We start from the raw sequence: 22,236 nt of genomic DNA on the forward strand, positions 1-22,236 counted from the left end.
TTGGAGGGAATCTTTCAGTTTGCAAAATAATGTACAAACAGAATAAAATTTTGAAAAATAACAAACATTAAAAAATAACAATATATATAATATATATTATATCAAATAATTAAAAGGGAAAAAAAGTATGTGCATCCCATATAGAACAATAAGAAAACATATTTTTAGCTCAATTGGGCTATAACTGCACACCAACTCACGCGAGAAATCGCGTGAGTTGGAGTGCGAGAGTTTAGTGCAGTCAATGCAGCTAACCCGCCGCGAGGGCGAGTGCTCCTGACATCCCTTCGTCCGGGACCGTCCGCCCGCCCTGCTGTCAGCACTGTCCGACCCTAAGTCTTTACGAAGCGGACCGCGACCCGTTTCTATTCGGCGCATTTACTCGGGCTAACCAGCTGCTAGATTGGAAAAGCGCCTCATGGATCCTCAAAACACTGAAGCCAAAGTGCTGCTGAGCCGCGCCAAGACGTTCCGGCTCCACACCGGGAATTTGGTGAACCGGAGTCGGCTGAAAAAGAAGTGCCCGGGCTCCACCAGCGAGGAGGTAAGGAGCTGTCAGAGGAGGAGCGGGAGCGGCGGTGTGTCCGAGTCGGCTAGCTTAGCCCACAAGTTCGGCTACCTGGCTAAAAAGAGAAATTCCCCACGGATAGTCACAATATAGAGGTGAAACAACCCGCGTGACGGTTCCCGTGCACCTGTGAATGTCTAAAACCATTTGTGGGGATAAAGTGATCACAAAGAATAAAATACGGTAAAGAAAGCAAAGGTGTACAGTCTGCTAAATCACAATGACATTGCAGGTTTTGACAAAAACCGCTGACCACGAGAGAAAAACCAGTGAAGCTGAAACACATGCATGGAATTCCGGAAGCTGCCGCCTCTTCTGTGGATCATTTACCTAAAAAAGCCTGACAGGAAGAACTCTGTCTGTCCTGGACTGTCCCACCGTCTGCTTATTTTCACAACAGTTCACTTTATCCTCCTATTTTTCTTGTTTAGCAAATAGATTTGGCCTTTTCTTGGAATTAAAATGTGTAAAGAAAGCGGAAGTTGCTTTAGACGCTTATCAAAATAAAAGCAACATAAAAAGAAGTATTTCATTGAACTCCACCATTAGGCCAATTATAAAACAACACTATTGATGTGAACTCTATTTCTAGGAAATATAACAAGTCTGCAGTTTTCCTTCATTACATAAGCTTTATTTCTGTTGTGGGCATCGTTGGAGGACTAAATTTAGATTTAGTCAGTGAGATGCTGTAGTTTGTGTTAGATGTAATCATTTCCTGCTTTTGTTTTTGGATTTCATTTTTCATGTGACATCTCTGCTTTTTCAGCTTCGAGACTGCATTCAAGCCACAATGAGTGACTGGGTGTCCATGAAAAAAGCAGCTTCACCGGTGAGAAGACGCCTCTCATCTGTTAAAGGGCCCACATCATGCAAAATCATCTGCTCTCTGAGCACCAGCCCCTCCCAATCCACAAAAACGAGCGGGTTCTCACATGGTGACATCACAAAGTGAGGAACCGCCCCTTCCAGGAAGAGTCTGCGCCACCAGCCCCGCCCCCAGGCTGACACACACTTCCTCCGTGGAGCTAGCAGTGATCGGCTGAACGTTTTCATTTTCAATGCACAACACGAACATCCATCTTTGTAAAAGTTCGGATGTTTTTGTTTTCGTGCGAGAAACTCTGACATCATGAAATGGGCGACACCCACAAAGAGAGAAAGTCGGAGCCTCAGACATTGAATTGTTTTAGTTCCTGCTAGGAAAATGAGCTGCAAAAATGACAAATGTTTCATAAAAAAATGCGTTCTTTAGTGGTAATATATGGTCATATATGTGGATAGAGTTTACTCTGAAAGGTTTAAGAAAAAGCAGGATATAGGCCCTTTAATGTGATAATCCCAAGTTTTTCACAGTGTCGGTCCATGTTTTGTGTGTTGTTTTTTTAAACTGTGGCGTGAGCGGGCTGGACTTTAAAGTGGATTGGCTTCGGCGTTGAAGGAACTGAAAGTGATGAGCATGAAAGGGGGGGTTTCTGAAAAGACGCTGTCAGAATGGATGTTCATGCAGAAATCCTGCGTTAAAGTGCTTTAGCAAAGGTAGTTTAGGAGATTTCTAGGGGGAAATTCTCCTCTTGAGGATTTTTCTCTAAATCCTTTCCCGGATGGGAATGGGAATGTTTTTCTAGATCAGGTTCTGAAACGACATAAAGTTGTTTGTGGAGACCCACAAGGCCTGCTGAGCTCAGCTAATCTGCCTCTTTTATTCCCACATCCACTAGACTGGAAGGGGGCGGAGTTAAGCCGCCTTCTCCTCAAAACAGTGCCGGCCCGTTTTAGTCAGAACAGCCTTTTCTTGCTGTTTAAGGAATCGGATGTTTCATGACGTGGGACCAGCTTCACGCTAAATGGGACCTTCTTCTTTTTGTTTTTTGGCCTGTTAGGGTTTACATTTTCATAAACGAGACATTTTTCTGAATTGTGTCAAACATGGGATTGTTGAAGTGAAATCTCCTGTTTTCAGGGTTTTCCAGACGTTCTGGACTGCTCTTTACCTGAAGCAACAGAGACGATCACGCCGGAGGAGAGGGAGGAGCTGAAGGTTTCAGGTCAGTGTCTCTCCACTGTGAAATTAATGAAAGATTTCAAAGATCCACACAGATCACATTGGGATCTATTTTCAAAGTGTTCCCAGTGGCTTTTTAATTATGATTAAACAATAAAAAATCACCTGAAATTCACCTGTGAGTTGTAGGCGGGACTATTGGTGCAGAGCACCGCCACCCTTCCCGTCCCTGTTACTCTGTTTACATGCTCTCCTGCTAGCTTAAAGCCCCCCCCCAACCTGACAGTAGCGGTGCAACAGAAACGGCGAGCACCATCGGCGCTACAGTTTTGAGCCAGACGCCAGCTCGGACGAGGAAAACGAAGACGAGGATGGAGCAGAGCAGGGAGCTGGTGGCCCCCCAGCGTATTTTCTGCATCACACATACCATCTTTTTCTTCTGCTCCTGATTCACAACGATTCCAATAAAGATTTACCCAGATGTACAATTTTAGGCTTAATTCTCTTTATAGATGTCCTCCAGCATCAGAAAAATGTTACCAGAAAATGTTCAAAACACCAAAAACACATTTTTTAGCAGAGTGGGTCTTGAACCAACTGATCCTTCCTGCACTGGAAGGATTTTCTGAGAGATGCTTTCTAGCAAATACCAAGTATCAAGGAGAGCAGAACTTAGCTTTTTTTTCTTATCTTATTTTAATTTTGCGTTGAGTCATAAATCAAGGTGTCATTTAAAGAGCCACTCCAATGAAAATAGTATTTTTGGTGTTCTTAAAATGTTCTTGTTGTATTTTTCTGATCATGGAGGACATGTATAAAATAATTTTAAACAAAAACGGCGTTTTTGAATATTTCTTTCTTCCAATCTTGTTGGAACAGGATGTTTGAAGTTGGGACTTACTTAGTCGTAAGTTTCGGGGCAAAGTCTCGTTTTGTCTCCAATTCTAAATTCTCCACTTGCAGACAAATACATCTGTGTAGATCTGTTGCTACGGTAACGTTACACTCAAGCTTTATTTATTCGTTTAGCGCCTTTCATTTTGACTGAAAACAGAGCGCTTTACATAAAAGCAAATAAAATAGCCATAAAATATAAAAACTAAGAGAGTATCAACAAAGGCATGCTGGGAAATTAGCTAGGCTAACCTCTACGCCAACAGTTAAAAGCACATTTCCAATGACCTACTGCCGATGTGCAGACAATGTCTTTTTTTTTTGTTTTAGCTAAAAACTGCTTTATCATAATTAAAAGCCAGCTGGGAAGGACTTTACAGTAAATCCGGCTGCAGTGGGTCTTAAAGGCAGCAGCATCTCCCTCAGAATGTGCCGGTTGATGGTTCCCCGTCTTTGCAGTGAAGCTCTTCCTGTGCGAGGCGGGCCAGTCCGCCATCGGAGACGCTGTGGATTTGGGTGAGTTTTGCATCTCAGACATTTGCCGTGTCACCCCGAGTCTTCCCTGCGACCACGCTCTTCATCTCCGTCTCTCATCTCCAGCTTGTCAGACTCTGGCAGTGTCCCAGCTGGACTCGGTCATCATCGCGCCGCCTCCGCCTCTGGAGGCTGACCAGAGTCTGGCTCACCTGCAGCCGGCGTGGGAGCAGCTGGAGGCTCTGGTCAGGAGCCAGAAGATAGCAGCCATCGGGACGTCCGACCTGGACAAAGACCTGCTGGAGCAGCTGTACAACTGGGCCCAGGTGGGGGGGGGGGCGTTTCATGGAAACGCTGACGCTGCGTCACAGCAGGTTTGACATGTTTGGTCTCTGAGGGAAGCTGTGCAGGTAAATGATGCTATTCAAACTCAAATGGATTTGCATCACAGTTCTTAACATCTTATCTTTCCATATTGGATAAAATCCTAAAACTAAGGTTCTTCCTGTACCTTTTCAAAAGATACCACTAAAGGTCACAGAACAGGATCTTCACTTTATCCTGTGAAAAACAACATTTATGACTGAGGACATGAATAAAAACAATCCCATTTCTTCTCTGTGACTAAGATTTTTATTTTAATTCTGTAGCAAAATAACTTAATTTCATATTTTTGTCAACATTTTAAATCATTGAGAAAATCCAATATTAATGTTTTGTATTTAATGAGGCAAAAATAGCTTTTCTCTTGGTATTTAATGGAAAAAAACATTAATTTCATCATGTTGTGGAATAAAAGTTAACACATTTTTCAATTTAAATAATTAGTTCTGGCAAAACAACCAAACAAAATTAGTTTTCAATAGACAAGAATTGGATATTGGATCAAATTCTAGAATTCAGTTTACTCCGGACTCTGTGAATTGAAATGAAATGGTTCATGCCGGCTTTCAGCTCAGAGGCGGGGACCAATCATGTCGGGCATCCTCATCCCAGACGTGTTTGGTTGATGTTTGCCCCCTCATGTCTTCTCTGGGAGCAGGTCAAGCCCAGCAGCAACCAGGTCAACCTGGCCTCCTGCTGCGTCATGCCCCCTGACCTGACGGCCTTCGCCAAAGACTTCGACATCCAGCTGCTGACGCACAGCGACCCCAAAGGTCAGATTTCCACGTCCTTTGAACGGCTAACGTCCTTCCAGTCTTTATTATTATTATTTCCATTGCCAACAGACATGGACCGTGTCTGACAGCTGGAGCGAGGGCGTGTGACGCCACCCATAGAAAACCGTTTACTTCTGACTCCAATGAATGAAATCGATGCAGCCGACCTTCTTTGGGTGCCACAGACGCCGCCATGTAGGAACCAGAAAACGTCATTATGCATTGGCCCGACATTTTTAATGGCAACCACTCTTGCCAATCAGGAGTAAGCTTGTTGATAGGCCACACCCCTACCAGTCCAAAGCTGGCTCCGGAGAATCAAGTGTTTTTAACATAGATTAAGCACCACCTACTTTTTTTGAGGCATCTGATTGGCTGTTCTGACCAATAGAATAACTAATAGCTGTTTATTTCTCTATAGTCTATGGGATTTTGGCGTCTTGGAGTCAGCTGGTACTTCCTGTTTGGGACTCCTGTTTTCTTTGTGTTTATCTGATTCTATTACAGACACTTTGATAAGAATGACGGTACCGTGATTTAGCTGCAACTAAAGCCGTTCTCTGAAAAGTCCCGCCCCTTTAACTGTCTCCACCAATCGTTCTTGGAGTCTTAATCACATGTCATCAGTCGGACAGACGTCGAAACATGTCAGCTATGTGACGAAAACACAACCGTGTCTGACAACAGAATATCCTAGGAAGTCAATTAATAATAATGGTTTAGTTTTAGCTAGGTTAACTTGTAGACGAGTAGATCCATGAAGGTCTCTGTTTTCCTTGGGGGTGGGAGGGGCTGTCAGCTGGTGGGAAACCGTGTAAAAAACAAACAGGGATGATGGGAAGCTGAACGGTCCCACACACAACCCACACCTGCTGCTCTGCAGAGACTCCTAGAAGAGGTCAGGTGTTTGGATTTTTGGCTAAAAGCGTCATAAGAAGGCTCTGAAAACCCATCAAAAGACTTTCTTTAAGACGTTGGAGATGATTCTCCAGACCAGAAGCTTTTAATAATAATAATAATAATAATGGATTGGATTTATCTGCGCTTTTCAAGACACCCAAAGCGCTTACATTATGTCCATTATTCATTCACTCCTCATTCATACTTGGTGATGGTAAGCTACGGTTGTAGCCACAGGTGCCCTGGGGCAGACTGACAGAGGCGTGGCTGCCATTTCGCGCCTACGGCCCCTCTGACCATCACCGGGATCATCCATACACATTCACACACCAGTGGAGCCACACTGGAGGCAAGGAGGGTGAAGTGTCTTGCCCAAGGACACAACGACATTTTGGCTGGTGGGAGCAGGGATCGAACCGCCAACCCTTCGATCATTGGACGACCCGCTCAACCACCTGTGCCACTGTCGTCCCTTTTGCAGTGAATAATCCTGAAAACCGAACAGACTTGTCACCACTCTGGATTCTTTTTGCAGAGTTGATGTCGGCAGAGTCCTTCCTGGAGGCCATGCGGGAGGGAGCGCGGGACCAGAGCCTCAGCGGCTGGAGGCTGGAGTGGGTCCTCCGCTACTCCGTCATCGTCAAGAGCCGGGGCATTTTCAAATCCAAAGGCTACCTTGTCAGTGCGAAGAGGGTGGACCCCTAGCACCCAAAAGAAAAGGAGAAAAAAGAGCCACGGATGAAGCCATTTGCCTCCATTTTCACTCAGTACAGTTTCAGCTCTATGGACCAGTCATGAAGGAGGTGCGAGGTGTTCCTGTCTTTGTGTGACCGCTGCAGGAAGTCATGGCTGGTTAAGCGCTGACCCTCCAGGTCCTGAAGACACTCGTTCAGCGACGTCACACTGACAGCTGCTCATCAACGCCGTTGAATCCACTACAGATGCTGAAGCTTTCTGAACTGGTTCCATGTAAAGTGCCTCATCCATCACTTCCTGTCTGTTTGTTCTCAGTGAGGGCAGCTTTTAATCTGATCTTTGGAGATAGTAAAGAAAATTATTAAAGTATTGGTTTTAATAAAGAATGTTTCCTATTAAAAAAAGTCCTTTTTGGAGAAAAAACCCTGATTTGATCAGATTTGGGGTTTTATTTTCTTTTTGGACTTTACATTCCTGAAACACAAAATAAGGGTTGTTGATTGTTGATGCATATTGAGTCATATTTAGGTGGAAATCAAATGTGTATATATGGCTATTTTCTCATTCTTGTCTCCTAACTGCTGTTCATGTTTGACCCCATGTGCTCGTTAAATTACTCTGATGAAGCATAAAGCAATATTTTGAGATTAACAGTCTGATGGCGTTGATGTGTTGCTGTGGCAACAGCTGATACCTCACTACAAATTAGGAATGCACAGCATGACTGCTGAAACCGCATTCAAAATCCATGGGAAACTTATGGAAAATGTGTCTAATAAAGTTAGCAAAAACAACTGTCATTTGAGGAAATATTTTAATATTTAGGCTTTGTGTAGAAAAAACAAAAACAGATATTTTTACACTTTTAGTATAAAATTGGTTTATCTTTAGCTGATAGCCAGTTTAAATCTATTCTTATAAGATTGTTCATGTATTTGCTTCATGTTAATCCAGTTATGAAAGCTTCATATTATAAAGTATTTTTTCTTTTTCCAAAGTTTTTGTTCATATTTAGTCCAACTTTATTTTTCTTCTTTCAATTAACAGATTCTGCACAGTTAAAAATAAAAATTGGTCATTACAGTTTTTTATATACAAGAACACATTCAAAGATGCAAATGACAATTTCTTTGAGTAGACTGTGTTTTAAAGCTTTGAACAAAATAAGCACTAGTAAAAGTAATACTATAAATACAGACACACCATTAAAAGTCAGAAATTAGTTATTTCTATTTTTGTGACAGCTGACAGTAAAATTCTCTGTAAACCATCTCAAAATCCTCGCGCAGCTCTGCGATCGATTAGTCAGCCTTTGGAAGAGCTCGGTTATCTATTGGTGGATGAGTATACGTCACACCGGAAGTGAAGAGGCTGTAGTGCCGGGCAAGATGGTGGCCACCAGGAGAGGAGCACGCGCGCGCTCTCCATCTGAAACATCAACGGAAGAGCGGCTCGATGTGCAGGTAGGAGTCTGAGGAGCAGCAGGAGCAGCTGGAACTGGAGCTGGGAGTGTTTCTAGCAGAAGCACGAGGCTCGGGGAAAACATGGAAGTTAGCGCGAGCGTGGAGCCGCTGGAGCGTCACGTGGACAGTTGGAGTTTGTAAATACAATTTGAAAAATAAAACAACAATAAAGACAGAAACGTAAATGAATTACAAGCCAGGATGGAGCATTATTCTGGTCTGAGAATAGTTTATGAATCATTACAGATCGAATTATACAAATGTTACAATGAAACATAATAAATGGACTAAGCTATTTACTCATTCATTAAATAATTAAACTCAGGTGGTCCACAGATAAAGGAACATTCCACTGCATTTGTCACACTAAGACCACCTAAGACCAGGTCCTGTCCATAAACCACAGGACCTGAACTGATCACACCTGAATTCAAGTATGATTTATAGTAAAGAACACATTAAGCTGTGAATAGGAAGCCAACTTCAGCGTAGTAAATGTACTCTCACTGCCTCTACTGCCAGCTGAAAGAATGAACAGATTATGTCCAGTTTTATAGCGTTTGTAACAGCAGGGACACAAAAATGGAAGGTATTTGTTTTTGGCGGGTGTAACAACAGTTTTCTCTCTTTCACAGGCCACTCCCTCCACTGTTCGGAGGACCAGGAGCTCTGCTAAACTGCAGGCGACTCCCGTCCAGCTTGAGGAGAGTGGAGAAGGACCGGCGCCGTCTGCTGCACCCTCCACCAAGAACCGACACAGCAGAGTGTTGGAACCCCACAGCCCACAGCAGGGCTCCATCCATGATGCAGACACGTCTGACCTGGACTCCTGCTGCTCCGTTGAGTTCGCAGCAGCTACACAAACGAGGGCCACCAGAAGAAAAACCCAGAGAAGGAATCATGAAAGTGACATTTCTGATGTGGAATCCTGCTCCTCCGCTGCATCAAAACCCGGCTGCGGGACCCCCCGACGCACAAGGAGGACGACAGGCTCTGAAAGCTCTGGGGCGCATCCTCCTGAGGTGGGAGGAGCTATGGTTGATCCTCCGGTGGAGGTCAGGTCTGGCGGTCCTGTGCGGCTGGAGTCCCAGAGAGTCACGAGAAGATCTACTCGCAGCAAGACGCCGGCTAAACGACAACCTGCAGACTCTGAGCTCTCCGAACCAGACAGCTGCACCTCCAGCGTCTCAGAGCGGACCTCCAGAAGACAAAAACGTTCGATTCCTGTGCACACAGACCAGCTGGCGGAGAGTTCTCCCGTCCGGACGCTTCGGCAGACCAGAGCAACGAGAAGCAGGGTGGCGTCCACGGTCAGCGAACCCCCATCGTGTGATTCGGAGGGGTTTGAGTCCGGACCCTCTTCTAGCTTGAGCACGCGCAAGAAAGGGAAGGTTCAGTCGGTGAAGGTTCTGGACTCGGAGTCCGAGGAGGTAGACCTTCATTCCCCGGTGAGCCCCTGCTCCACAGGAAGCAGAACAACTCCATGCAGCAGCCGTGCGAGCTCCGGGACCGCCAGCAGGAGACGTCCGCTCTCCAGGATCTCAGCCGAGAGCCGGGCTATGGTTGTGGAGTCAGACGAGTCACTGAATGACTCTAAACTAGAAACCACGGTGATTGCAGCAGAAGACACGCTGTTGGAAGAGGAAACGGTCAAATTAACAGAGGAACAGAACGATGTAAATGATGACAATCTCATCTCCAAGGAGGCAAGAAAAGAGAAGACAGATGTTCCAGAATGTGATGAAAATGATGACAGCGGGCCTGCAGTGATGGCCAAAGGCCAGCAGAGGGAGCCGTCAGCAGAAGGGAACGCTGGGGGTTCCTCTGAGATGGAGACGATGCAGGGAAACATCTCTTCATCAGAGGCCTCCCGATCAGTTACAGTGAGTTTCTGTGAGAAGGTCCCTGAAATGATGGAGGTGGAGGAGAAGCAGGGACTCACTGTGGACACCTCCCTCCTGGACACAGAAAAAGAAACCCCGCCCTGTGAGGAGGAAGAGAAGGACATGGAAGTCTGCAGCCTTAAACCGGATGCTCAGCAGGTGGAGGACATCCAGGAACTGTCAGAGGCTGCTCCAGAGTCTAAGCAGCAGCCGAAACCCTTCATCAGCCTGCTGGACAGCAGCGATGAGGACGAAGAAGTGGATGAAGAGGCAGAGGAAGTTTCCAAACAGGAAGATTTGGATCATGAGGAGCACGAGAGGGGAGGAACTTCCAGCAAGTCAAAACCAGCAGCTGCTTCTGTGGGAGGACTGTTTGTGATCGACACCCGACCCGGACAAGACCCCGACCAGCAGTACTACACCGACTGGAAAGGAGAGGAGGAGGAGGACGAAAACAAAAGATCTGAGAAGGAACAGGACGAAGACGAGTTTGTGGATGAGGAGGAAGAGGAGGATAAAGACGCAGACATCTTGTGGTCAAGCAGAAATTCTCATTTGTAAGTATTCTTCAGATTTAGAAGGAGCTTCTTCAACCTGACCTGAATGATAAGCTTTTCTTCTGAGTTTGTGGATATTTGAAGCTGATGACATGAGGAAACCACAGCAGCCCTATTGGTGAACGTCCATCTAGAGTATCAATGTCTACTGAAAAAAATTATCAACTCAAACAGGACCGCCATTCAAAAAACAGTTTTAAATTCAACTCCATGAATTGCACAACTGTTTTATTATTTTTTTCTATCAAATTTCAAATCCAGTGGATAAGTCATACTGTATGTGGGGTGGGGGGTCCATATTAGACGAGTGTACATGTGTGAGTGATAATGCCCGACAAGTGTAAATGTGAGGGGTGATGCCCAAAGAGTGTTCATGTTAGGGATGATGCCCGACTAGTGTACATGTTAGGGATGATGTCCGACGAGTGTACATGTGTAAGGGATGATGTCCGACGAGTGTACATGTGAGGGATGATGCCCGACGAGTGTACATGTTAGGGATGATGTCCGACGAGTGTACATGTGAGGGATGATGTCCGACTAGTGTACATGTGAGGGATGATGCCCGACGAGTGTACATGTGAGGGATGATGCCCGACGAGTGTACATGTGAGGGATGATGCCCGACGAGTGTACATGTGAGGGGTGATGCCCAAAGATTGTTCATGTTAGGGATGATGCCCGACTAGTGTACATGTTAGGGATGATGCCCGACTAGTGTACATGTTAGGGATGATGTCCGACGAGTGTACATGTGTAAGGGATGATGTCCGACGAGTGTACATGTGAGGGATGATGCCCGACGAGTGTACATGTTAGGGATGATGTCCGACTAGTGTACATGTGAGGGATGATGCCCGACGAGTGTACATGTTAGGGATGATGTCCGACGAGTGTACATGTTAGGGATGATGTCCGACGAGTGTACGTGTTAGGGGTGATGTCCGACAAGTGTACATGTGTGAGGGATGATGTCCGACGAGTGTACATGTTATGGATGATGTCCGACGAGTGTACGTGTTAGGGGTGATGTCCGACGAGTGTACATGTGTGAGGGATGATGTCCGACGAGTGTACATGTGTGAGGGATGATGCCCGAAGAGTGTTCATGTTAGGGATGATGCCCGAAGAGTGTTCATGTTAGGGATGATGCCCGACGAGTGTAAATGTGAGGGGTGATGCCCGACAAGTGTAAATGTGAGGGGTGATGTCCGACGAGTGTACATGTGTGAGGGATGATGCCCGACAAGTGTAAATGTGAGGGGTGATGCCCGAAGAGTGTTCATGTTAGGGATGATGTCCGACGAGTGTACATGTGTGAGGGATGATGTCCGACGAGTGTACATGTGAGGGATGATGCCCGACGAGTGTACATGTCAGGGATGATGTCCGACGAGTGTACATGTCAGGGATGATGTCCGACGAGTGTACATGTTAGGGATGATGTCCGACGAGTGTACGTGTTATGGGGTGATGTCCGACGAGTGTACATGTGTGAGGGATGATGTCCGACGAGTGTACATGTTAGGGATGATGTCCGACGAGTGTACGTGTTAGGGGTGATGTCCGACGAGTGTACATGTGTGAGGGATGATGTCCGACGAGTGTAGATGTGTGAGAGATGATGTCCGACGAGTGTAGATGTGTGAGGGATGATGCCCGACGAGTGTACATGTTAGGGATGATATCAGACAAGTGTACGTGTTAGGGATGATGTCCGACGGGTGTACATGTGTGAGGGATGATGTCCGACGAGTGTACATTTTAGGGATGATGTCCGACGAGTGTACATGTGAGGGATGATGCCCGACGAGTGTACATTTTAGGGATGATGTACGACGAGTGTAAATTTTAGGGATGATGCCCGACGAGTGTACATGTTAGGGATGATGTCCGACGAGTGTACGTGTTAGGGGTGATGTCTGTCGAGTGTACATGTGTGAGGGATTATGTCCGACGAGTGTAGATGTGTGAGGGATGATGTCCGACGAGTGTACATTTTAGGGATGATGTCCGACGAGTGTACATGTTAGGGATGATGCCCGACGAGTGTACATTTTAGGGATGATGTACGACGAGTGTAAATTTTAGGGATGATGCCCGACGAGTGTACATGTTAGGGATGATGTCCGACAAGTGTACGTGTTAGGGGTGATGTCTGTCGAGTGTACATGTGTGAGGGATGATGTCCAACGAGTGTAGATGTGTGAGGGATGATGCCCGAAGAGTGTTCATGTTAGGGATTCAATTCAATTCAATTTTATTTGTATAGCCCAAAATCACAACAACAGTCGTCTCAATGGGCTTCGAAGTAAAACATGAAATCAAAAGGATCACGAATACAAAGAGTTCAATAGAAAAATACTAAAATGAACTAACAAACTGACTAAGCTATACTGGCATCCCTGCCCTTAGACCCCCCTTCGCGGTAAGGAAAAACTCCCAAAAAAACCGGATTCCGGAAAAAACGAAGAAACCTCAGGGGTGCCCACATGAAGGAGGGATCCTCCCCCAGGACGGACAGGCGATTTACCAGAAATCTTAGAGAAGAATTAACTTATCTAAATCTACAACTACATATATAAAAGTCCAGCAGACGAGCTTCATCCAGCCGTGGTTGTGGGGACAGTCAAAGGCGCGAGTCGAGCCGGAGACAGGAACCACAGCCAGGTGTAGGAGCAGGAGCAGAGGCGAGGTACTCGGTCAGGTACAGAGCAGAGACGATCCAGAGATGAGCCAGAGGCAGGATCCACAGCCAGGTGTAGGAGCAGGAGCAAAGGCGAGGTAAACGGTCAGGTACAGAGCAGAGACGAGCCAGAGATGAGCCAGAGGCAGGATCCACAGCCAGGTGTAGGAGCAGGAGCAAAGGCGAGGTAAACGGTCAGGAACTGGAGCACGGATGAGCCAACTGGAGTCTGGAAGCACTCCCACTCCCCAGGAGGGGAGAGGAAAAGAGGGACAATACATGAATCGCACTGCACCAAACAGAGGCATGGAGAACTAAATGATAAATTATGATCAAGAATAGAGGAGAGGAAGGGTAGAAGTAAAAAAGGAAAGAGGACAGAACCCCAGTGCACCATAGTTACCCCAGCTTCAACTTCTAGCAGCCTTTTAAAAGAAATAGTTATTATTAAGTTTAATTTAAACAAATTAACATTAAGTTAAATAATCTCTGAATACTAACTAGTCTGACAATAAGCCTGTCCAAAGAGGAATGTTTTCAGTCTAGCTTTGAATGTAGAAACTGAGTCGGCCTCTCTTACATGAGCTGGGAGTTTATTCCATAAGACAGGGGCTTGGTGACTAAACGCTCTACCTCCAACCGTACTTTTACTAATTCTAGGAACCACAAGCAGTCCTGCATTTTGCGAGCGAAGTGTTCTCATTGGATGGTAAGGGACTATGAGGTCCTTAATATAGGACGGGGCCATTCCATGTAAGGCCTTATAGGTTAACAGGGATGATGTCCGACGAGTGTAGATGTGTGAGGGATGATGTCCGACGAGTGTACATCGCATCAGAGTTCACACCTTCATTAATTTCTGATAAATTACACCTTGATGGGCATTGTCCCGTTTACACGATGGTCACGTACCGGGAAAAAATACGATTTAATGAATTATTAGTAGTTTTTTAATATTTCTGATCTTAGCCATAGTCCGCAGGTGAAAAAAAGCAGTTGTACACACCTGAGATATGTGAGCCTTAAATGATAAATCCTGGTCAAATAAAACCCCAAGGTTTCTAACTGTGGAATTAGGGGCTATACTTATGCCATCCAAGGAGACTATCTGAGCAGACAGAGCATCTCTGAGGTTTTTAGGACCTAGTATAATGACCTCAGTTTTTTCTGGGTTCAAGAGGAGGTCATTAATTGTCATCCAGGTCTTGATGTCTCTGATGCAGGCGTTCAGTTTCTCTATATTGTCACTCTGGTCAGGTTTCATGGATAAATACAACTGTGTAACATCTGCATAACAATGAAAATTAATGCTGTTTTTCCTGATTATGTTTCCTAAGGGCAGCATGTAGATAATAAACAGGATGGGTCCTAAAACTGAGCCCTGTGGGACTCCATGGTTAACTCGAGTGCACTGAGAGGAATGGCCATTTACATTAACGAACTGATACCTATCTGACAGATAGGATTTAAACCATTGGAGAGCAGATCCTCTGATCCCTATGTCCTGCTCTAATCTATGGAGTAAAATACCGTGGTCGATAGTGTCAAAGGCTGCACTGAGGTCCAACAGGACCAGAATAGAAAGTAGTCCCTTTTCTGAGGCCAATAACAAGTCATTAGAGACTCTAACTAGTGCAGTTTCCGTACTGTGGTGAGGTCTAAACCCCGACTGAAAGTCTTCAAAGTGGCTGTTGTCCTGTAGGTGGCAGTAAAGCTGCTTAACTACAACTCTTTCTAGGATTTTAGAAATAAAGGGGAGGTTTGATATCGGTCTATAGTTGACCAAGATGCTAGGATCCAAACTGGGCTTTTTCAGAAGAGGTTTAACAACTGCATATTTAAAAGACTGTGGCACGTAACCCGTTTCCAGAGAGGCATTTATCATCGTTAATATGGAATCATTAATTAGGGGAAAAGTTTCTTTAAAAAGTCTAGTGGGGATTGGGTCTAACAGACAAGTTGAGGATTTGGAGGACGTAATAATTGATGCTATTTCCGCTTGATCCACAATAGTGAAGCAGTCCAATGTTACAGAGGTTTCTATGGATGCCTCCAGTTCTACCGCTTCAGCCTGTTCTGGGCTGATAGTAGGAATAACTTGATTCAACTTATGTCTAATATTTGAGATTTTACTATTGAAAAATGTAAGAAAATCATCAGAGCTGAGAGAAACAGGAACACGTGGTTCTACTGAGCTCTGACTGATTGTTAATCTAGCAATAGTACTAAAAAGAAATCTTGGATTATTACCATTCTCTGATATTAAGGTTGAATAGTACTGGCTTCTAGCTCTACGCAGAGCTTTTGTATAATTTAATATGCTATGTTTCCAGGTATTCAGAGACTGCTCTGAACCGGAGCGGCGCCATTCTCTTTCCAACTTACGGGTTTCTTGTTTAAGAGAACGAGTTTCAGCGTTAAACCACGGTGCTACTCGGTTTTGTCTGACGAACTTAGGTTTCAGGGGGCAACAACATCGAGTGTACTCCTGAGGGCTTGTAAGGCATCATTAACAAAGTGGTCATTTATACTAGGACAGATACTATGGGAGCTGGACTCAGTATTTTCTCAGAATATCACTAAGTACTGGCTGAACTGTGTGTTTAAACTCAGACACAGAACGGTCAGTTAAGGTTCTTCTAAGCTGTTTCTTATTCACTGGGGCAGAAGGATGTTCCAGTGTAAACTGGAATGTAATCAGAAAGTGATCAGAAATGATGGGGTTAAGAGGAAGGACACTCAGCTGGCTGATCTCTATCCCATGGGTTAGAACAAGGTCCCGGGTGTGCTTATGACAGTGAGTGGGTTCATTCACACTTTGGGTGAAACCAACATCATCTAATAAATCTGCAAAAGCCTTTCCTAGGCAGTCACTGGGGTCATCAACATGAATATTAAAATCCCCTAATATTATAATTTGATCAGAATCTAAAACAGTAGTCGATAGGAAGTCGGAAAACTCAGTTAAAAATTCTGAATATGGGCCGGGGGGGCGATAAATAATTATGAGTAAAACAGGTTTTCGAGTCTTCCTGTTTGGGTGACTTAAAGACAATATGATGTTTTCAAATGAATTATAAGCATTTTTAACTTTAGGGCTGAGAAGTAAGCTAGACTGTGATATTACTGCCAAACCACCTCCTTTCCCTGAAATCCTGGATTTCTTATAGTTAGCATAACTGTTGGGGGGGTGTTGCTTCATTCAGTCTAACATAGTCATCCTGATGGAGCCAAGTTTCTGTTAAGGCTAGAAGACTAAGGTTGTTATCATTAATTAACTCATTGACTAAGAGGGACTTGGAGGAAATGGATCTAATGTTTAATAAACCACATTTAATGACATAATTCTGCTTGTGAGAACTGCTGTCTGTCACTTTAAGGTTTCTATGACGCGCTCCTTTCATTTGTCTTTCAGCACATAAGCTAAAGCTAGGACCTGCTTGACTTTCCCTGCATGGGTTTTGCACCAGCACTAACCCTAAGGGAGGCTCAGAGGAGTGTTTTACACTGCTGCTCTGCGCCCGGGTCTCGTCTCTGGATTGTCAGGTTAACAGACTAAGGCTAGCAGAAATGTTTCTAGAAAGAAGAGCGGCACCGTCCCGGGTGGGATGGACGCCGTCTCTCCGCATGAGACCGGGCTTCCCCCAAAACGCGCTCCAGTTATCCACAAAACCAACGCCGTTTTCTGGGCACCATCTAGAAAGCCAGCGGTTAAATGATGAAAAGCGGCTGTACATTTCATCACTGACTAAGTTCGGCAGGGGACCAGAGAAAATTACAGTGTCGGACATCGTCTTAGCCAGTTTACACATCAAAGCTACGTTTAACTTAACCACCTCTGACTGTCTCCGTCTGGCATCATTACCGCCTGCGTGAATCACGACTCGACGGAACCTGGACTTACTCTGAGCTAACATCCTAAGGTTCCCCTCGATGTCACCAACTCTGGCCCCCGGATAACACCTGACTGTAGCCGCTGGGAGCTCCACGTTTCTAACTTCAGAAGAGCCGACAACCAGAGTTGAGTGTTCAGCGGGTGTGTCGCCGAGGGGGGCGAACCCATTATTAACGTGGAGTCTCAGGTGCTCTCAGTTTTTGCGTTTAGTACTATGTTTCCTCCCAACCGGTGCAAACCCCTGTGTGTTTCCCGGCTGTTGGGAGGGCGCTGGGGTGCGCTGTTGTGAGGGCGCTGTTGGGAGGGCGCTACCAGGGCTAACGCCGCGCTACGAGTAACGACCTGGCTAGCCGGCTTAGCTTCAACTGTGCGGAGCCGCGCTTCTAACTGCTCCAGCCTGGCCTCCAAGTCTAACACAAGACTACACTTAACACACCTACCGCTATCTTCACTAAAGGAGGCAGGATCATCACTAAACATATGGCACATGGGGCAGGAGAGGGGGGGGGAAAGGTGGAAGGAGTGGTGGCCATGCTAGGTTCTAAGCTAAGGCTAGCGGTGTTTAGCTAAAGAGAAGTAGTTTATTTAGCAAACTGAGAATAACGTGGACACAGTAATGTATTTGCTACTAAAAGGTGCTAGATGTGAATGTGAATATTAAACCAGATAACACTTAAATTAAGCATTAGTAGTCAGGCTAATGCCAAACAAGAGGGCAACAGTCAAACACGACCAGCACTGGAAATGACATCACAGGAACACAGACGTTCAATGTGGGTCCCGTCACGTCCATCATAGAGACATTTTTTCTACCGTCTTCTAGTTGTGATAAACTGGAAAAATGTCCGCCTATGTTCCACGTTTATGTTGTTCCGACCAGCTCAATAATCTAGAACATTCATGCCGTGTGACTTTTTTATAAGTGTCCATTATCACTTTTTGATGAATCAACAAACGTGGTTATGGTTTTAATCTTTTAATGAGCATTGTCTTTAAAAAGCCGAAACGCCTCATTGAGCGTGCAGAGGAATGAACGACTGCAGCAGGTGAAGAATTTTCTTTGTGTCTATTCATTTTAGGAAAGACCTGTCCAGCCGTATCGACCCCGGCATCAACGTGAAGCAGCTCGGGGGTTTATACATCAGTTTTGATGGCAGCAAATCAAACGGCGTCTCCGCCTCGGGGCAGAAGCAGAAAGGGAAGAAGATCCTCGACGAGGTAAATGATGGATTGATTTTTCTCTTTTCTCTCTGAAGGTAATTTGGAATGAATATTGAGCTCCGCCGTTATTCCGATGGTGGTTTCTCCCAGCTCCTCCATCACTGATGGGAGGTTTTAAAAAAAAAATCTCTGTTCTCGTCTGCAGGTGATGAAGAAGAGCATCGTCGGCCCCGACTTTGAAAAGAAGGATGCAGTGCCTCCATATAAGGAATCTAAAGAGGCTTTGAAGTTGAAACGCAGAGTAAGTTCTCCATCCTTTGCTGCCATTGGTCCATCAGGACTGTGAGGTCAAATCAGGAATAAAAACCAGATTGTAAATTTGAAAAGGAAAAACTTCCTATCTGCACATTTTTACATGAACAAATCCACATTTTGAGTGAATCTGCCCTTTTTATGACTTAAAGGTCGGAAGACAAAAACCTTTGATCAGCCTTGACTGGGATATTTGAATCACATTTTTCTTGTTTCCTGAAAAATGTGATTTTTTTTTTTTTTTTTTTTTTTTTTTTTTTCAGATAGGAAGTTTTGTATTTTGGCCATTGATTAGAAATAAAATAATTAGAAGAAATCCTAAAAACTAGAAAGTGTTATACTGAGGTTCACCTTGTCCAATTTAGCATTTTTAGCGCTCTGTGTTCTGATTGGCTGTTGTCTGTCAATCTTCTGGACAGAACGTGTTCAGTTTGTCATATTGACACAAACGCCATCAGATCTTTTTCAGTTTATAATTCTGAACTTATGTTTCTACGAAAACTTGACAGAAAAGTGTGAAAATGTTCTGAGAAAAGTGGATAAAGTGTGTAGTGAGGAGGTTTACAGCTTTAAAAGAAGCAGAATTCATCTTTAGCGAACATAATAATTGAGGGTAAACTGTAAACCTAAAGCTGCTGCTAAAAAACAAAGTTATTTGTAGTAGCTGCTGTTTTTATTTTCATCTTTTGTTTTTTCGTTCATCTCTCTTCGCTTGACTTTACAGTTTGAATTCGGAGCGCTGACGCTAATTTGCAGTGAGGGGTGGGGCTTTGACCTCATTGGCTACCGTGACATGATTGACAGAAGAGCCTATGGTGACGTCATTTCCGCTCCAGAACAGCATCTGCCATAAGTGAGAGGAGGGAGGATGCAGGCGGCGCCAACGCCAGCCGCTGTTCTGGAGCGGAAATGACGTCACCATAGACTCTTCTGTCAATCATGTCACGGTAGCCAATGAGGTCAAAGCCCCGCCCCCACATCAAATGAGGATCAATCATGAAGATGTAAATTGAGGACTAAAGCAAAAAGGGACAAAACAGTCATTATAAATTATTTTTATTTTAGATTTAGTTTTTTATTCACAATTTTAATATTTCTTCTAAATTCTACAAATTGAGATTTATTTTTTAAAATGTCATTTTATTTAGTTTAAAATGTGAACCTTTAATATTTTATACTATCTTCAAACTAACAGTGTCAGTTGTTCACATCTATCTTTTCATTGACTTTAAGCTGGTCTTCAGACAGAACATCAGTCTGTAAACGTGACGGTCTGTGGTTCGAATCCCGGTTTGTGTTCAGGCTGAGAGGCAGAAATCAACCGGAGACGGATGGTTCAACATGAAAGCTCCGGAGATTTCCCAGGAGCTGAAAGGAGACCTGCAAGTCCTGAAGATGAGAGGTTCTTTGGACCCCAAGAGGTTCTACAAGAAGAACGACAGAGATGGTTTCCCCAAATATTTCCAGGTCGGTAGCAAGACTTCCGTCTTCGTGGCATCTTTCCCATCGATCGGTGTTCCCAGGTCGTCTTCAGCGTACCTAACAGAGCATTCTGTCCTCAGGTGGGCACAGTGGTGGACAGCCCCCTGGACTTCTACCATTCCCGAGTTCCCAAGAAGCAGAGGAAGAGAACCATGGTGGAGGAGCTGCTGACCGATGCAGAGTTCAGACAGTGAGTCCAACAAGCTCCTGCAGCTTTTTCCTTTTTGACTCCATCTAAGACGCTCCTGCACCAGAGGTGTTTGATGTGGAACATCAACCCCGTGTTTTTCAACCAGTGTGCCGTGGGAAATTGCCCTCAATAACTGATGTAAAACATTTCCCATCTCCAGGATATCAGCTCTGTGTTCATCCAAACAAACCCTGATAAAACACTGAGAAGTTAGGAATATAAAAGATCATAAAATACTTTTTTCTTTGTGTTTATTTGATTCTATTAGACATTTTGATAAGAATGACGGTACCACGATTTAGCCACAGCGTCCTTGTTAAACGTCTTGAAACCACAACGAAGACACATCAAACAGTCTTTAAATCTTCTAACTTATCTTTTGTTATACCTTTTAGAAAAAGCTGCAACTTCCGGCTTTTTCTGCCACAATTATCACAAAAATGCACGTGAGATTGCAGAGGGACTCATACAGACAATGAGTTTCACTTCTGTACCGTTTGGTTTATTCTTTTTTTCCTGCATGTGCATTGTAACGACCCAGCTGCTTTGTCACTCGGTAAACGAGAGCCGAGCTGCTGATTAACTAGCTGCATTGACTGTCCTTGCCCCCCCATACTCCACTCGCCCTCCAAGAGTCTCAGAGAGAGAGAGAGTAGACAAAGAAATAGATTACTCCATCTCCTTTCCAGCATTAAACTCGTTTATTATGAACTCACACGAACAGCGTAACAACATGAAGCTCACTTCTCTTCATAGCTCTCTCAGTGATGGTGAAGGATTCAACACACAAGATTTCACACTTCCCATTAGTCTCAGTGCCTGTGGGCGGGGCTTACCCCAGGTCGCCACTGTATTAACTTAGCGCTGAGGCTGAAGTAATGTTAGCCGTGAGTTTCCTCCCAGACGCTGTTAGATTCTATGCTTTCATGTTTTCAAACGCAACATTTGGTAACTCTTTATAATAAGACTGTCATAATCTGGTTAGTAATGTGATAATAAGCCTTTATAAGACATTTAGAGGACATTCCTTAGCATTTGTAGATGATTGGTGATGCCTTACAAGGGCTAAAAAATGAATCATACGTAATTAATTAATATAAATGTGTTTCCTAATAGTTGATTCATTGTTAATAGTTGTTAAACACTGGCTAATGCTAATACATTTCTTATTAATGCTTTAAAAAATTCTAATTTCCTAAATGTCTCAAAAATCCTAATAAATGTCTCAAATGTTTTAAAAAGCCTAATAAGGTTTCATAAAAGCTAATGTCTTATGAAGGCTTGTAAACACATTGCTAAGGATTTTAATGTCTAATAACTATATTATTGTAAAGTGTGACCCGACACTTCAGTGAAAATGTGTTTATGCGTCTGTGTATCTGTGACTAATTGCAATGTCTTTTTCTCTTTTAAGGAAAAACAAAAAGCGATTTCAGCAGATTATGGCGGAAAAGGCAGCACAAGCAGCCGGCAAGAAGAAAAAGAAGAGTAAATTTCATAAGAAGTCCACCTAAATTTGTGACAAAGGCCAGAACTTTTCATTAAAACGCAGCAAAGCCATTCTTTTTAATTGAGACCCGACTGATGTACTGTGTAGAACAGACCAGGAGGAGAACACAGAGACCGGTTCCGCTCAACCGGACCTGTAACGTCCAACATCCTTGATGGTTCTGGAGTCTGATGGAACAAATGAGTTTTGAATCAAGTCCTGCAGCCTGACAGAAACCCGGTGGACCAAAGGAACCACAGGAGATGGTTTCATTATTTTAATCAAAGTACATTAAGAAGTGAATCACGGCAGGTCTGCTCTGTATTTCTACAACCTGGATTCTGTTCAAAACTGTCACTCTTCCTGCCTTCATCTTCAGTAAAGTAAGAAATGAACCTGTGTGTGGATTCTTCATAAAATG

The 22,236-nt window shown here is 44.3% G+C and overlaps 2 protein-coding genes across 2 annotated transcripts; both read left to right on the forward strand.

Moving 5' to 3' along the window:
• Nucleotides 1-215: 215 nt before the first annotated feature.
• Nucleotides 216-7,497, forward strand: gclm (glutamate-cysteine ligase modifier subunit). Its single transcript, XM_004068365.4, has 7 exons — nucleotides 216-544; nucleotides 1,338-1,400; nucleotides 2,532-2,616; nucleotides 3,927-3,983; nucleotides 4,068-4,267; nucleotides 4,984-5,098; nucleotides 6,537-7,497. Exons 1-7 carry the CDS (start codon nucleotides 419-421, stop codon nucleotides 6,704-6,706), a joined length of 816 nt encoding a protein of 271 aa, XP_004068413.1. The 5' UTR covers nucleotides 216-418; the 3' UTR covers nucleotides 6,707-7,497.
• A 380-nt stretch (nucleotides 7,498-7,877) lies between these two features.
• dnttip2 (deoxynucleotidyltransferase terminal interacting protein 2) lies at nucleotides 7,878-22,210 on the forward strand. The gene is made up of 7 exons (XM_004068437.4): nucleotides 7,878-8,160; nucleotides 8,796-10,600; nucleotides 18,261-18,399; nucleotides 18,548-18,643; nucleotides 19,957-20,121; nucleotides 20,217-20,326; nucleotides 21,741-22,210. Exons 1-7 carry the CDS (start codon nucleotides 8,038-8,040, stop codon nucleotides 21,838-21,840), a joined length of 2,538 nt encoding a protein of 845 aa, XP_004068485.2. The 5' UTR covers nucleotides 7,878-8,037; the 3' UTR covers nucleotides 21,841-22,210.
• Nucleotides 22,211-22,236: the final 26 nt, after the last annotated feature.

The sequence above is a fragment of the Oryzias latipes genome, chromosome 4 (genome assembly GCF_002234675.1).
Source record: "Oryzias latipes chromosome 4, ASM223467v1".
In the NCBI taxonomy this organism is placed as follows: Eukaryota; Metazoa; Chordata; class Actinopteri; order Beloniformes; family Adrianichthyidae; genus Oryzias; species Oryzias latipes.